The following is a 13,462-nucleotide window of genomic DNA, read 5'->3' as shown; positions in this document are numbered from 1 at the left end:
GGAAGAAGTGATACAACTAGTTCCTACTCATACATATTAGCAGAATTTAGGCACTAAGAGGGAATTCCATAGTCTGAATCTTTCAGAACAGAATAGTCACTTGGTAGGTATAAACCCTTCTCTAAAGGAGAGACTCATTCACAAGGACTGCAAGCCAGCAACATGGAAGATGCAGTGGTAGCTACATGTAGACAGACTCACCTTTGTGCCAGGACACACTCTAAAGGTGAAAAGGCGCCAAGGAATTATCTTCAAGTAGAATTCTTTTACTGAGAATTGCTGAGTAACCACAAGGAAAAGAAAATGTTGAAAGTCATGTATCTATTAAAGCTTTTCCCTGAAATACTTGAAGTACAGGACAGACAAACCCACTAGACAGACCTCCCTCCAACCCCAGGGGCAGGTTTCTGCTAATTTGGGTGGAATCTTCCTCTGGCATGATACATAAAAACCTTTAAAGTTGGCAATAGCATACAGAACCATAAGCAACTTCCCAATAAGATTTTACTGCACACATTTGTGATGCATGTGGGATACCAGTGTGATATAGATTATACAGCAGTAAGCCATGGTGTTCAGTAAAACACTTCTAGTCTCATTGGAGGGTAAATTAAACACACTTGAGAAGCTGAATTCAGAACAAGATCACAATGCATTAACAAAAAGGCTCTGGAAAAAAAAAAAAAGAGACAGACAGACAAAACAAACAAACAAACAAACAAACAACACCCTCCACCTACCAGAACTATTGCTATTACTTACTAATTTTCAGAATAATCACTTCAAACAATTTTTAAAAAGCACTTGCAATTGCTAAAACCGGAAGATTTGTGGAAATTTCAGTGTGCACAGTATTTCTGGCAGAACAAACAACTACCAACTGTGGAACTGCTGCTTTCTGGAGAGCAATCTAAGACCAGACTTAAGCATCCTTAGACAAAACAGAAAACCATTTTCTGCACAAGCCTGTTCTAGCTGCAATGACTGGAAAAAATGATCAGCAGCATTTCTCCAGGAACTGAGCAAATATGAACAGCAGCATCTTAAAGAAATAATAGCATGGTAACATTCATCTAATGTACAGTGCAGATGCGCTAGGTCTATCCAGTGATACAACTGCAAAAGCATCAGAAATGCATTAACAACTTTGGCATATAAACAGAACTTGCAATAATAAGCATTTCTGATGCTCTTCTTTACCAGGTAATGCCAACAGAAAAGACTGTGAAAGTCCAGAATGATTCTCCAGATATAAAGGGACTACCAAGCTCAAAAGGATCCAGTACTCAGTCCCAAATTCAATTTTTAGTGCTGCAAGCAGCAGATTTAAATATCCCCAGCCAGCTTCCTTCATCAGGAAAACTATTCCTGGAATAGACGTTTATATTGATAATTTATCACTATATTTTTTCAGAACTCATTCAATTAATTGATCAATAAAGTGAACTCACTAGTAGATTTTGTGGAATTGTCTACCCTTCTAGTTTCCCTGAATATTCATAGGCAATAAGAAGGGGTAACAGTTTCTGCTAACACAGTTCTAATACAGAGGAATCACAAGTTCCTTTTATCTTGCTTTAATCCTGTTTCTTCTACTTACACATTTACCCTTTGTTCTCTGATCGTTTTTCCCCTTTTCCCTGAAACACTCAAGGATAGGACAGACAAACCCATAAGATCTGAGAAATGTCTTCCTCTAAGCTCAGATCCAGAGGTATCAGAAACTGAGAAGGGAATTGCAGGTCTGACCTGACCAGAACAAAGGGAAGGCAAACTGAAAGTCTACTTGATAATCAGTGAGATAATTTCCTATAGGTTTTGGATCAGACCTAGAAAGACCCATGGAGCCCTAAAACTTCAAAGATTATTTTATCATTCTCAGTCATGAGCTCTAAATTTGCTGTCTATCTGTAGGCAAACTTTTTAGCCAAATCTGAAGCATCTAAATCTGGAGTTAAGATATGGGGTACAAGGAAGCTCTTCAGTTGCAGTGTATTTGGACCATGTGTCCAAGGGTAGTAACTGTGTGTTCTTTACCTTAGGTGACACATAGCAGTACACTTTTTTAGGTTTCTTCACTTTCTCAGGAGTTTGGCTGTCAGAGGGAGAATCTTCATCCTCATCCTCAGTTGCGGTAGAAGGACGGCGCTGGGAGGAGTTCAGGTGTGTGGGTGGGAGGTGCCACTGAGTGTTTGTATAACTAGAAGCATTGTAAAGGTAGGCTTCAAAGTAAATACTGACACCCGAGGTGGACACGTTGCGTTCTACAATGTTCTTTTCATTCTCTGTAGGAAATGGATATAGAAAAGTTGTGTAAAGCTTAATGCAACCAAGAACCAAAAAGCAAAGAAACCACAGAAGAACACTAAATTAGATTTAAAAAAAGACTATTTATCCAAAGGAAAATCTGGTCAAGTGAATCTCTAAAGAGAACCCAGGAGTGGGAATGAAGAGATTTCAAGACACTAGATTCTCTGCCCTGGCTTCAGAAAGTGGATGGTTCAAGAAAAAAGAAAGAAGGCATACAGAATACCTCTCTCTCTCAGAACACTAGCCTGAAGCCATAGCTATATGACAGCCATATATGATTTTGACTCACTCCTTGAGAAATCGGGAATCACAAAATGGTAAAAAGGTATATAGCTTTCAGTGGTCTTCATTCATATAGCTTCATATACAATACACAATTGGCTCACTTACTGTATGGCTCTGATACAGAGGACTAGCAAGCAGTAAAAATTACTTGTCTCAGAGGTAAATCCCCCAAGATAAAGGAGGAAACACATGTGGCTTGTATCTGCTAAGGGAACAGAGAACATCARCCTTCAGAGAACTCCCCTGTCAGCAACAAATTCATTTAGATTAGCTTACTTGAATGAATAGGCATTCTTTGAGCAATTAAGCATGGCTAGCATACAGCAAAGCCACATTTAGCTCTGCTGCGTGAGTGTGCATAGCATCCTGCAAGAGGGCACCTGGAGAATACTGAGCAGCTCTTGACTCACCACTTAGGACAATGATGTCAAAATCACCATTGCTTATGGGCTGGTTCTGGTAGGAGATGCAGGCATGGAAACATCCCCTACGGTGCAAGGTGAGTCGCAAGAACACTTGGCAAGTTTGCCGATTGCACACCACAGACTTCTCAAACAAAACATCGGAGCTCTCATCTTCTTCTTGAGGACCCAGCTAAACAGAAGACACATTAGTAGAGGGGGCAGTCTTCTCTAGCTCACCTGAAGGCAAGCAGCAAGGGATGAGGTCCCACTCACCTCATGGATGGAGAAGCTGTAATTGTGCTCATCTATCAGGGACACAGAATTGCTGGTGGGATTGTCATACTCATCTCTTGGAACAATCTGCAGGGTGTGCTGCTGCCCACAGGTCAGCACCAGAGTGGAAAAATGGCAGACAATTTTGGTTTTGGAGGGAACAACCATCCCTGAAGCAGACAAAAACAGTTTAGAGTCAAATACAGTGCCAGGTGCAGCTACAAAGAAGAAAGGAAAAGCAAATAGGTGCACAATCCCCTTTAAAATGGGTAAAATCTCAATACATTCTATGCCCTTGCATTCTAAAAAACAAAGTACCTGAGCACTGAAATGCACACTGTGGTGTGCAGGGTTTGCCTTGGGTCAGACACTTAATACCAATAAAGTGAACCCAGGTTCTACCTCTAAAGAACGCTCTTTCCTCYATTCTAACCATCAGTTTGGGATCTCACTCCCACTGCTGGTACACAAAGTACAAGTCTGCTGACATCCAAGGGAACCTGCAAATTCAGTGTATCACACAAAATTTATCCCAAAGGTTATCTGAGTAGAATCTGACCTTCCTCTTTCCAAAGGGGTATCTTAGCAAGCTTTGCATCCATTCACAATGTGATTTAATGGAGGTACTTTTAATGAATGTGTACATGAAATATAAAAGATGATGATCAGGATCAAACAAAGCAAAAACAGAAGGAAACAAATTTAAAATGGATATAAAGAAAACCTTTTCAAGACATGTATACTCTACAGAAGCATATACTCTAAAGTATCAACTGCTTCAGAGGCTCAAAGGAACACAGTAGGGTATTCAGAGGATAACAGTCAAATCGAAAAACAAGCATTTTTAATTCAAAATATAAATAACTCAATACTTTCACAAAAGACATTCTCTGACTACTAGATGGATCATGAAGAACTTAATACAAAAGGGAGAGTGTGATAAATGGTTAGGGAATTTAAGAAACACTAATGATTTATGCTGTAAGGCAGTTTCTATTTTGCCATGTGTTGGTAATCACAAGCATGTTTTAAACATGAGTCTATTGCTGGGAATTACACATGGAAAGAGGAAAATGGCAAAGGGTAACCCCTTCCCTGCCACCTATCTATTTTAGCTGGAAAAATATATGCCTAACTGCCTCCAGTACCTCCAAATCTACATTGAATCACTACATGGCCACCTAGACCTTACCTGGCTGAAACACCTTGTAGTAGGGGCTGTAGGCCACATTCAAGCCACCGAGTTTTATAGTGATCTCATATCTCCCAGCCCTGCGCACAGTGAAGGCCACTTTCACCACATTGGAATCAGGCTCCTGAAGAACTTCCCGGGTTACAGGAATATCAATTGCTAGCTCCACATGGCAGATGTGAACTCGCAGCCCCACAGGCCGGTGAGCAGGGAAGGGCTGCCCATTCTTATAGAATAACTGCATGGGAAATGGAGAAGTCCAAATCAGCACAAATACGCAGCGCACAGAGGGAGAGAAACCAAGTCGCCTTGCAACAAAGCAGCAAAAAGGGCAAGAACCCTGGCTCAGCACGGGGGGGGGGGGGGGGGGGGGGGGGTAGGGAAACGAACAGCCAGCTCTGTCACACAGGCTGTGTTCTCCCAAGTGAACAGGGCACAAGTGGGCATTGAACAACCTTGTTCTCTTTTGTGCTGGGGTTCAAACGAGTGACCCGAAAAGAACATGCCTCTAGGCATTTCTTCTCTGCACTGTAAGTACTTATCAAAACAGAAACCAATAGAACCCACTACCAAAAGGAGAAAAAGTAAAGCCACATTCTTACAGAGAGACAAGTAGGTCTTGTCCCTTTGTACTCAGCAAAGCTCTGTAGAAACTCTCATCAATTTATTATAGAAAATGGTGTGCAGGAGACACTGACCTAAGGAGGTGACCCAGTCCGTGCTGATAAGAAGCAGCAGCATGAAAACAATGTGTTAGACACAATCACAGTTGGCTCAACTACGGAATTGATCTGACAAACAATTTTGGGAGGAATCACACCTCAACCAGTACTTCCTTGCAAAGAAAAAATTATACCTCGAAGCCCTAAGTGCATAGCTCTTCAGCTGTTAGCCTGTGGGCCAGATCCTGCTTGCCATCAGCAAATGGCCTGCAGACAATCAGCAAAAACTGCTACTATTCCCTGCTCCTAAATAAGGAAGGATATAGGGCCTGAAGTGGCATGTACTTTGATTGACAGGGAGAGTAACCAGTGCATGCAACAGCTACTGTTGATGAATAGAGGACTGAGCAAACGGGAGACAAGCATGGAGTAGATGGGCAGATTTTTGGAGCTCCCAAGAGTGAGAGTCAGTGAGTGGAGGGAATAAGTTTAAATAGCTGGAACAGAACAAGTCCCTTTCTCCTCAGCTCTTTTTCACTGCCTGCCATGGGGTCAGAACTCCTTCTCACTCACATTGAGCTGAAGGGTTTTCCCCACCTTTCCGAGAGGGATGGGCATGACAACTTAGCCAAACTTTCCCTCTTACTTAAGTACCCTTCTGGGTGGGGTAGGTGGAAGGAAAAGCACATGAGGCCAGCAGAACCTGTTCAGACTTTCTCCACATAGCTCCAAACCCTCAGCATTCAGACTCATCATCTATCTCATTTGTATGCTTGTCCCATTCCCCTAGACTTGGCCTTTTGGGATTTGGGGGAACAAAGGTCCTTGACTGGCTTTTCCATATCATGGAGAATAATGCTCAAAGTTATGGAGGCATTCTTTTCTGGAGGGATGGGGTAGGGAGGAGCCATGAGGCTTTGTAGCTCTTGGGTTGGTAAAATGCCCACTCCCAGGCTCCTAACTTCAGCTCCACAACCAAAAGATAGGCCTTGCCTTCAGTGGAGCTGTTGCTGGCCAACTCACTTCCCAGCAAAGAAAGTAGCAGATAGGACAACCCTGGCCCCCCTCTGGCTCTTCAGAGCATTCTAAAGTGACAGAGATAAGATTTTAAAGGAGTGCAAATCTCATATGCACTCACAGAGTTCTGCAACACACTTAGAGGAGGCAGAAGACACCAACAGATAGCTTTCCTACTCCTAGATTACATCCAGCTTGGCCCCAGTGCAAACTATTTGAAGAGTTTATCCCTAAGGCAGACCTCCGTTCTACCCCCGAAGCTGTGTGGAAACAGAAACATTCCCTTACATGCACTCGGAAGGCCATGCTATGGCCCACCTCATAGGGGTCCTTCCAATCCCAGGAGATTTTGCAGGACCGGGGGTCCAGGTAGTTGCCTCGCACGTAGTCATAAATAGTTCGCTCCCCTCGGCGTTCCCGGTCCTCATGCTGAAGGAAGCTGACTATACGTGCGGCAAGCTCAAAGAGGAACTTAATGGTGAAGAAGAAGGCTACCACAGATACTGTGATCCCACCTGCAGCAAGGAGAGAACAGAGGGTGGTTACAGCAGCATGGCTCAGTCAGRCACCAAGGTCCCCTCTACATCAGCCCAAGATATCTTTTATTAACGTCATTCTACTCAACCACAAATTAGAGGTTTAATGCAGAAACTACTGAATGAACATTTATGGTGTGTGTTATGCTAAAAGTTAGGTTAGAGGATAAAAAAAGTCCCTTAAAACTCTGGAAGTAACTGCAAGTTGAGGAAAAAACAGATAAAGGTGGTACAGAATCTCAGGTATGGCCAGTATACATCCCAACATAAGCGTGCAATTCCCTCTGAATCACAAACTAAAACTACAGAGATTCTCTCAAGAGAAACAGATAACCACACAACCCCTGCACATCACATTAAGACTGGATTAAGAAGCATCGTGGAGGCAACAATCCTACACTAGTTCTCAAAAGAAAAAGGAAGGGAATAGTTTAGCAGTGAGGTCAATGGAAGGAGTTTGTCTGGGAACAAAATGAATGATGGACAGGCAAGTCTGCCAGGCAGGGGCACAGTGCAGGAAGACGATAACTTCATGTTTGTTAGGTAGACTCTAAACTAACATGAAAGCAGAAGCTTTCAAGAAACCCCTCTAAAGCCTATGGAGAGGCCCACAAACATAGTGGCAGCCCTTCCTTCACTTACCAATAATGTAAAACATCAGGTCCCTTCGGTGAGACACACAGCCGAGGATCACAGCTGCATCTAGAACACAAAATAGGCCAAGTCCAGTCCAATGACTCTTCCTCAGACACATTGGCCTAAACTTAATCCACAATTCCTCACACAAATGCCTAGGCCCTGCAATACCAGAGTCTGACACAAATTCCTCACCTCCTGCCCCACTCTAAGTGTCTCAGTGAATGCAGAGAACATCTATCTTCCTCTCCAAGGACATCTCTAAAGCATTATTCCATAAGGTTGTGAAACATGCAAAGAACTCAGCATGCTACAAAGAACAATTCTCTCACCATCATGGATTCTTTTTCAGATTCAGCGGTCTGAAAGAAGAATGATACATTATCTACTGAAACCAGTAAGAGTGCGCTCCGGGTACTGCAAGAAGAAGCTACTTGTTGCAGGATCACTGACTGCAATAGCAGCAGCTGAAAACCACTCATCCAAGCTTTTACACCTACAGAATGGAAGTCAAAGATCACATCTAGTCTACCATGAAGGCAAATCACAGACAGACACTATCAAAACAGAAAGAAACTGACCCTCAACCAATAACCTTAGGAAAAAAGCTACAGAATAAAAGGGCTGTGGATAAGACCACTCCTATTGTTCAAACCAAACAAAATTCTTTTAGGGCAGAGTTGAACACATTTTCCCCTCTAAGTCTACTATAGGAAGTTTGAATGCAACTGGAAAATGGTCCTCCCATATTTTCCTACTCAATTCTGCAACGTGGAAACTGTCCACATCTGCAATTCTAAAAGTCTGCACCCAGCCCTCAGAAATGCAAGAGGCCATGGAGAAGTGCACTGATCAAAGCACAAGCTAAAACCTTGTTCCGGTATGCTATTAAGATTATAGCAATTCTTAGAGACACCAGTCTAGAATCAAGTTCTCACTGAGGTGACTGTTAAACAAACATGTAGTAAAAAGACTACACCCACAACAACATGCTGTTTGGTTGATCAGACGTAGCTGACAGATGAAAGAAGAGCAGCTGCAGCGAGGAACGTGTGACAATCAGACAAACAATTTGGCATACCTTCATGCATACAATATAGCTCACCACCTCACCATTCACTTAGTGATAAGCTACACTGTGCATTCAAGCTGCCTCTTTTTTTTTTTTTTTTTTTTTTTTTTTAAATAAGCACAAATGGAGAGTTATTCATCAGTTATCTCAACAGCAGCAGCAGACACCAGCATGCAGAAAGCTTAAGCTAGGCATTTTCCTCCCAACAATGGCCATCACTTTCCAGCCCAGCAAATCCCCTTCACTGGCCTCCAGTGACAGTTGCACATCTCTCTGACCAAAGAGCAGTCACATACCTTTATACAAGTGCCCATGTTCTAAAAGCCAAAAGGGCGGTACCCATTCTTCAGCATCCTTCCTGTTTGTGCCCAGCACTGGGGCAAATGTCAGCAAGAAGAGGCCAGGGAGAAGTTCATCACAGATAAAGAGACTCCTGGAACTTGCATCACAGAATCACTGCTGAAAGGTGGGGTCCTGAGCACAGCAATTTCTTCCTCTTTGTTGAAACAGGCTGCCCTGCAGTGATGCTCCCTGTAAAATGCAAGAGTCTTCATCACCAGATGTCAAAGCCACAGAAGAGGTGCTGTAAAGGTATCAAAATGTCATGAAGTGCTTGGCTTCACCCCAAACTCCACATGCCACAATCTCACTTCATTATATGGCCCCCTGAAACTGGCAGGTTCAAGATGGAACAAAATACAGTTGGCCTACATAGGGTTCAGCAGGCGGATGGGCTCCACAGAGCGGACAAGTACCTGTGCACTCTTCAGGAGGAGTGCTAAGGATCAGGTACTGCTTGAAGCCTTCACACCCCACAAAATACCCCAAGCTAATTTTGCTCGGGTTAAGAGGGCTATTTCAGTTAAGAATGATAAAACTTCGAAAGTTCTTGGACCCCAAAGCAGATGGGACAGATTTTTGTTGCTGATGGTATTCAAAAAACAGGTATCCTCATAAGGCATTTCAGTTCCAGAAGCACTATCGACTAAATTACAGTTTACTGCCAAAACTGAGACAAAAATCTAACAGCAAGGATTGATGCAGCCCACAAAAAAACAGGGCATATGCTGGACACAAGCCACAGAACCTACCCAGTCTGTATCTATTCATTCAGAATAGAGAACATATAAAGGAGCAAGAACAAAATTAACAGCAGGCGAAGGCTCACCACAGCAGCTTTCTGTAAAAAGAACCACCACTTCTGGGGATGTAAGTGACGTGCTCCACTTGCCTGCCATGCCACAGCACCATCTGCCACTTCCTCCTTACTCCCCCATCACCTGCCTTCCCCTTTGGAAGATGTCTCTCATTTTTCTCCATCTCATTAATCACACAGAGCCTGATGCCTTTGCACACTTCCTCTCAGACACTAAGCTTTCTAGCTTACATGAAAACCAACAGGCAAGTCTGTGCAGAGTTCTTCAACTGTGCTGCAAAGGAAGCCAGACTCCTGCTGTCTTTTCCTCCCTCACAGCTCAAGAAAAATCCCACCTACTCTGCAATTTTCTTCTTTCCTCTGGTTGAGCAAATGGTGTTCAGTCCCCAGAGCACAAGTTCTCATTTTCTTCCTAGATGAAGCTTCAGGCTTCTAAACTCTTTTCTCTCTGTATTAAGAATCACAGATCTATCAATTTCCTTGAAATATTAGTTCTCTCACAGTGTGTATCCAAGATGTCATCAAAAAGTGCACAACACTTATTTGTCTGTGCTACAAACGCCTGTTTGGAACTCTTCTCTGACTTGGCCTTTCTGTGAAAGATGTGCACCTCTTCCCTGCACAGCTGAGGAATTTCACAGAATTTTACCACTGTTTGGGAATCTGTGAGAACTCCCTCAGCATCTTACAGAACCAGCCTCTTCATGTCACTGAATAAACATTGACAAAAAAATTGGTTCACCTACCCAAACTATTTCTGCTCCAGTCCCTAACTCTTTCCCTTCTTCTATATAACATACCACAAATCAGTCTCTCTTAAGATAGCATAAAAAGAGAAAGACCCACAGTTTCAACTATAAGGCCTTTGAAGTCAATACAAACCTGGGTCACTTGCCCTGGGTTACAGAATTTCAGAACTAATTCCCTTCATCCAACAAGCCATCTCCATCAATCAGCACAGCAACTTCTCATTTTATTATCTCTGCATGATATGGTAGGCAAGGAGCCAAGTCAGGTGACCCATGGAGATGAAGCAACTGTCATATGCACAATCAGCTTCCTTCTAGCATGTACACTGGCATCAGCTTCAAGGATGCTTTTGCAGCTGGGATATGCTGGGGCAAAATTCCTAATTACAAGTAGCTGGTATCCAAGATATGTTGTCATTCCCTTACCAGAATGAAGATCTAAATTAAAATAGTATCAGTACTAAGAACCATCAGCTAACAATCTGTGAAACTAATTCTGAACAGCAGCAGTATAAGATGCCATCATAGCTGGACAGAAAAATATGCTAAGTTGTGCTACAGGTCTTAAGTGTTCTTGATCCAAAGACACAGCAAGTGATGGTCTCCTGCCACCTGCAGGGAAAACAGGGATTTGGAAAGCTTACTCTTGGTTTATCCCAAGGAGAAGTACCTGCATAATTGGGATAGGCAGCATGGAACCATAAAGTAAACTATATTAGTGCCATAACTTCTCTCAGGTCAGCAAGGAAAACAAGGCCAGCAATGGGAATAAGTTTTGCTCATATTATGGCTCCTGTGAAACCAGAGGAACAGAAGGCAAAGCTCCAGAAAGAAGCCCAAGCCAAACTATACCTACAAAAGCAGCATAACACAGCAATGGTACATTCATGTGGCTACAGCTGCAGAGCCAGTGGGGGCCATACTATACTGAACAGATTTACTAAGGCCCTAGAAAATCTTTTGTGCCTCTTGTTTTATTAGGATGAACGTTAACTTTCTTTTTTCTCTCCCTTGAGAAGTTCCAAAATTAAGAAGATGGGTTTAAATCATTTTTACAATTTGCCACCACCTCATAACAAAAGAGGTGAGGCAACTCTTCATCTCTGAACAGAATACCCTCTCTATCCATGCAGAGAAATATCCACTACCAACAGCCACAGACAAAAAAAGAAAAAAAAAAACTCCTTTAAGTGAAAAGGCCCAGTATTTTCTCACATAAGTCAAACATGCATAAAGGAACAAAAAGGAATGCCCATGGGAACCTAACTTTCAAATACACCCACAGAAGCCTGAAGAGTCAGCTCAAAGAGCACTGGGCAGACTCCAATATCAGCTGTCAAGGACAAAAGCCACATCAATAGCCAAGGTCCATATGAACAGATCCATCTTTCTCTCTTCAGGGCTGGAATCTGTCATATCTGTTCACACACAGTCCCAATATAATACTGGTAATAGGAAAAAAAATATGGGAGACCATTGCCAAGAGCCTAAGTCAAGGACTCTTCATCTAGCTGAACAACCTTTGAGGGCTGTGAGCTCCTCCTCTCCCCAAACACAGCAAGCCAGCCAGATGGCAGCTTACAAGTCAGGCTCTTTCACTTCTTATCCTGACACCAAATCGGCTTCCCAAGCCAGAGCAATGTTCAGCCACTTGCTGCTCTAYACACGAGTGGGTAGAGCAGAGTGCCCCCTTGATCACATCTTTCACCAGAACCATTTGGATCACCTTGCCAGCACCAGCAGAGCTCCACCAACTGCATTTCCTCATCCAACAGTTAAGTCYGGTACTATCTTCCAGATGGTGAGTTCAGCCCTGCAGTTTCTTTAATGCACCCAGTACTCCTTGCAGTCTGATTTTCTTCCTCAGTCACAGTTCTGATGAGGATAGTACTTCAGGGAGAGACTCCTGAGCTGTGTTGTTGCTCTCTGTGTTGTTGCTTTTTCTGACCAGGAAGACAGACAAAACTAGGCTGCATTTGAAAGATACCAACAGTTGCATGTTCTCACTAATCCCAGAACCTGCACAAGAAAGATACCACAGCGAGGCCTAGCTCACCCTTCCTTGCACAGGGCACTAAAAACCAAGCCAAAGCCTAGTCTGAGAACCATAAGAATATTTCCCTATACAGGCAGAACAGATATTTCAGGTCACATTGTGCCATTATTGCTGCAGAAAGCACAGTTGAAGTTACGCTCATTTGTTAGGATTGCAAGTCATAAGAATTAGGATTGCATTCTTAAGAAGTATGGATAATGAAAATGTACTGCTTTTTATGAAAAAGCTGATCAGCTAGAGCCAAGGTCCTGCAAATCCAGGAATACATTAATTCTTCAGAAACATGCTAGCCAGACAAGCAGAAGAAAGGGGACAGAAGGCCTCCCTAACCTCCCAGCTCTGTAAAAAGAGAAAAGAAAGTGGCAGTAAGGGCAAATGGTAGGGTGTGCTTTCTCTTTCTCCAACTCACAACAGCTGAACATGACATGTCAGGGTCACCATACCTTGTTTTGTCTTTGCAGAAACTAGCAACACTTGACGCAGTTGCAAAATCAGACTTTGCATCCCCAACCAACTTAACATCTCACAAAAATATGTAACAACACCATCCAAACCATCCTGCTAAACTGAACAGAAAACTGGAGGCTTCTGCAGTTTTCACTTAAGGATGAAAAAAGCCAACCTTTCAAGTTCACAGGTGCAGTCAGGATCTAAAGAGGTGCCTGTTGCCAAGGACTATTAGATTTCCTTTTTCTTTTTCTCCTTTGTTTTCCTTAGGTGCCCCTAAGTAAGGAAGCTAACCTTGGCCTGCCCCGAAGCGCTAAAGAAAAAGGCGAAGAGAGCAAGCGAAGCTGCTCGCGCAGGGAGCAAGGCAGCCCGCTGGCGGGGGATGCTGACCTCCGGCGGCCTCCGGGGCGCGGAGCTCCCCCGCGCCCGGGGAGAACGGCCGTCGCTGACCGAGCGCCCGCTGGGCCGGGCCGGGCCGCACACGGAGGGCACTGGCGGCCCCGTCACCCCGGCGCGGCAGGACGGGGAGGAGGAGGAGGAGGGGAAGCTCCCGCGCGGCTTCAGCCCTCCCGGGGCGCCCGGCACCCCCGGGACCCAGCAGGCCGCCCCTGCGCGGCGCCGGAGGGAGCGGCCGAGGCGGCACCCAGCGGCTCGCGGGGGCCCCTGG

The 13,462-nt window shown here is 43.9% G+C and overlaps 1 protein-coding gene across 4 annotated transcripts in view; it reads right to left on the bottom strand.

The window, feature by feature from the left end:
- Positions 1 to 12,235, bottom strand: part of AREL1 (apoptosis resistant E3 ubiquitin protein ligase 1) — a 42,862-nt gene extending 30,627 nt beyond the window's left edge. For all 4 annotated transcript variants that reach the window (XM_026090901.1, XM_026090902.1, XM_026090899.1 and 1 more), the window contains exons 1-9: positions 12,019 to 12,235; positions 8,684 to 8,918; positions 7,322 to 7,381; positions 6,432 to 6,658; positions 4,465 to 4,702; positions 3,273 to 3,442; positions 3,006 to 3,189; positions 2,038 to 2,285; positions 202 to 279 (exon numbers count right to left, since the gene is read on the bottom strand). In XM_026090901.1, the coding sequence (XP_025946686.1) occupies positions 202 to 279; positions 2,038 to 2,285; positions 3,006 to 3,189; positions 3,273 to 3,442; positions 4,465 to 4,702; positions 6,432 to 6,658; positions 7,322 to 7,337 (1,161 nt within the window). In that variant the 5' untranslated portion in view covers positions 7,338 to 7,381; positions 8,684 to 8,918; positions 12,019 to 12,235. The remainder of the gene's footprint in view (positions 1 to 201; positions 280 to 2,037; positions 2,286 to 3,005; positions 3,190 to 3,272; positions 3,443 to 4,464; positions 4,703 to 6,431; positions 6,659 to 7,321; positions 7,382 to 8,683; positions 8,919 to 12,018) is intronic.
- Positions 12,236 to 13,462: the final 1,227 nt, after the last annotated feature.

This window comes from Apteryx rowi, unplaced genomic scaffold (assembly GCF_003343035.1).
Source record: "Apteryx rowi isolate R43461 unplaced genomic scaffold, aptRow1 scaffold_88, whole genome shotgun sequence".
In the NCBI taxonomy this organism is placed as follows: Eukaryota; Metazoa; Chordata; class Aves; order Apterygiformes; family Apterygidae; genus Apteryx; species Apteryx rowi.
Note: the sequence above shows the minus strand (reverse complement) of the source record. Positions and strands in the feature narration are given on the sequence as shown.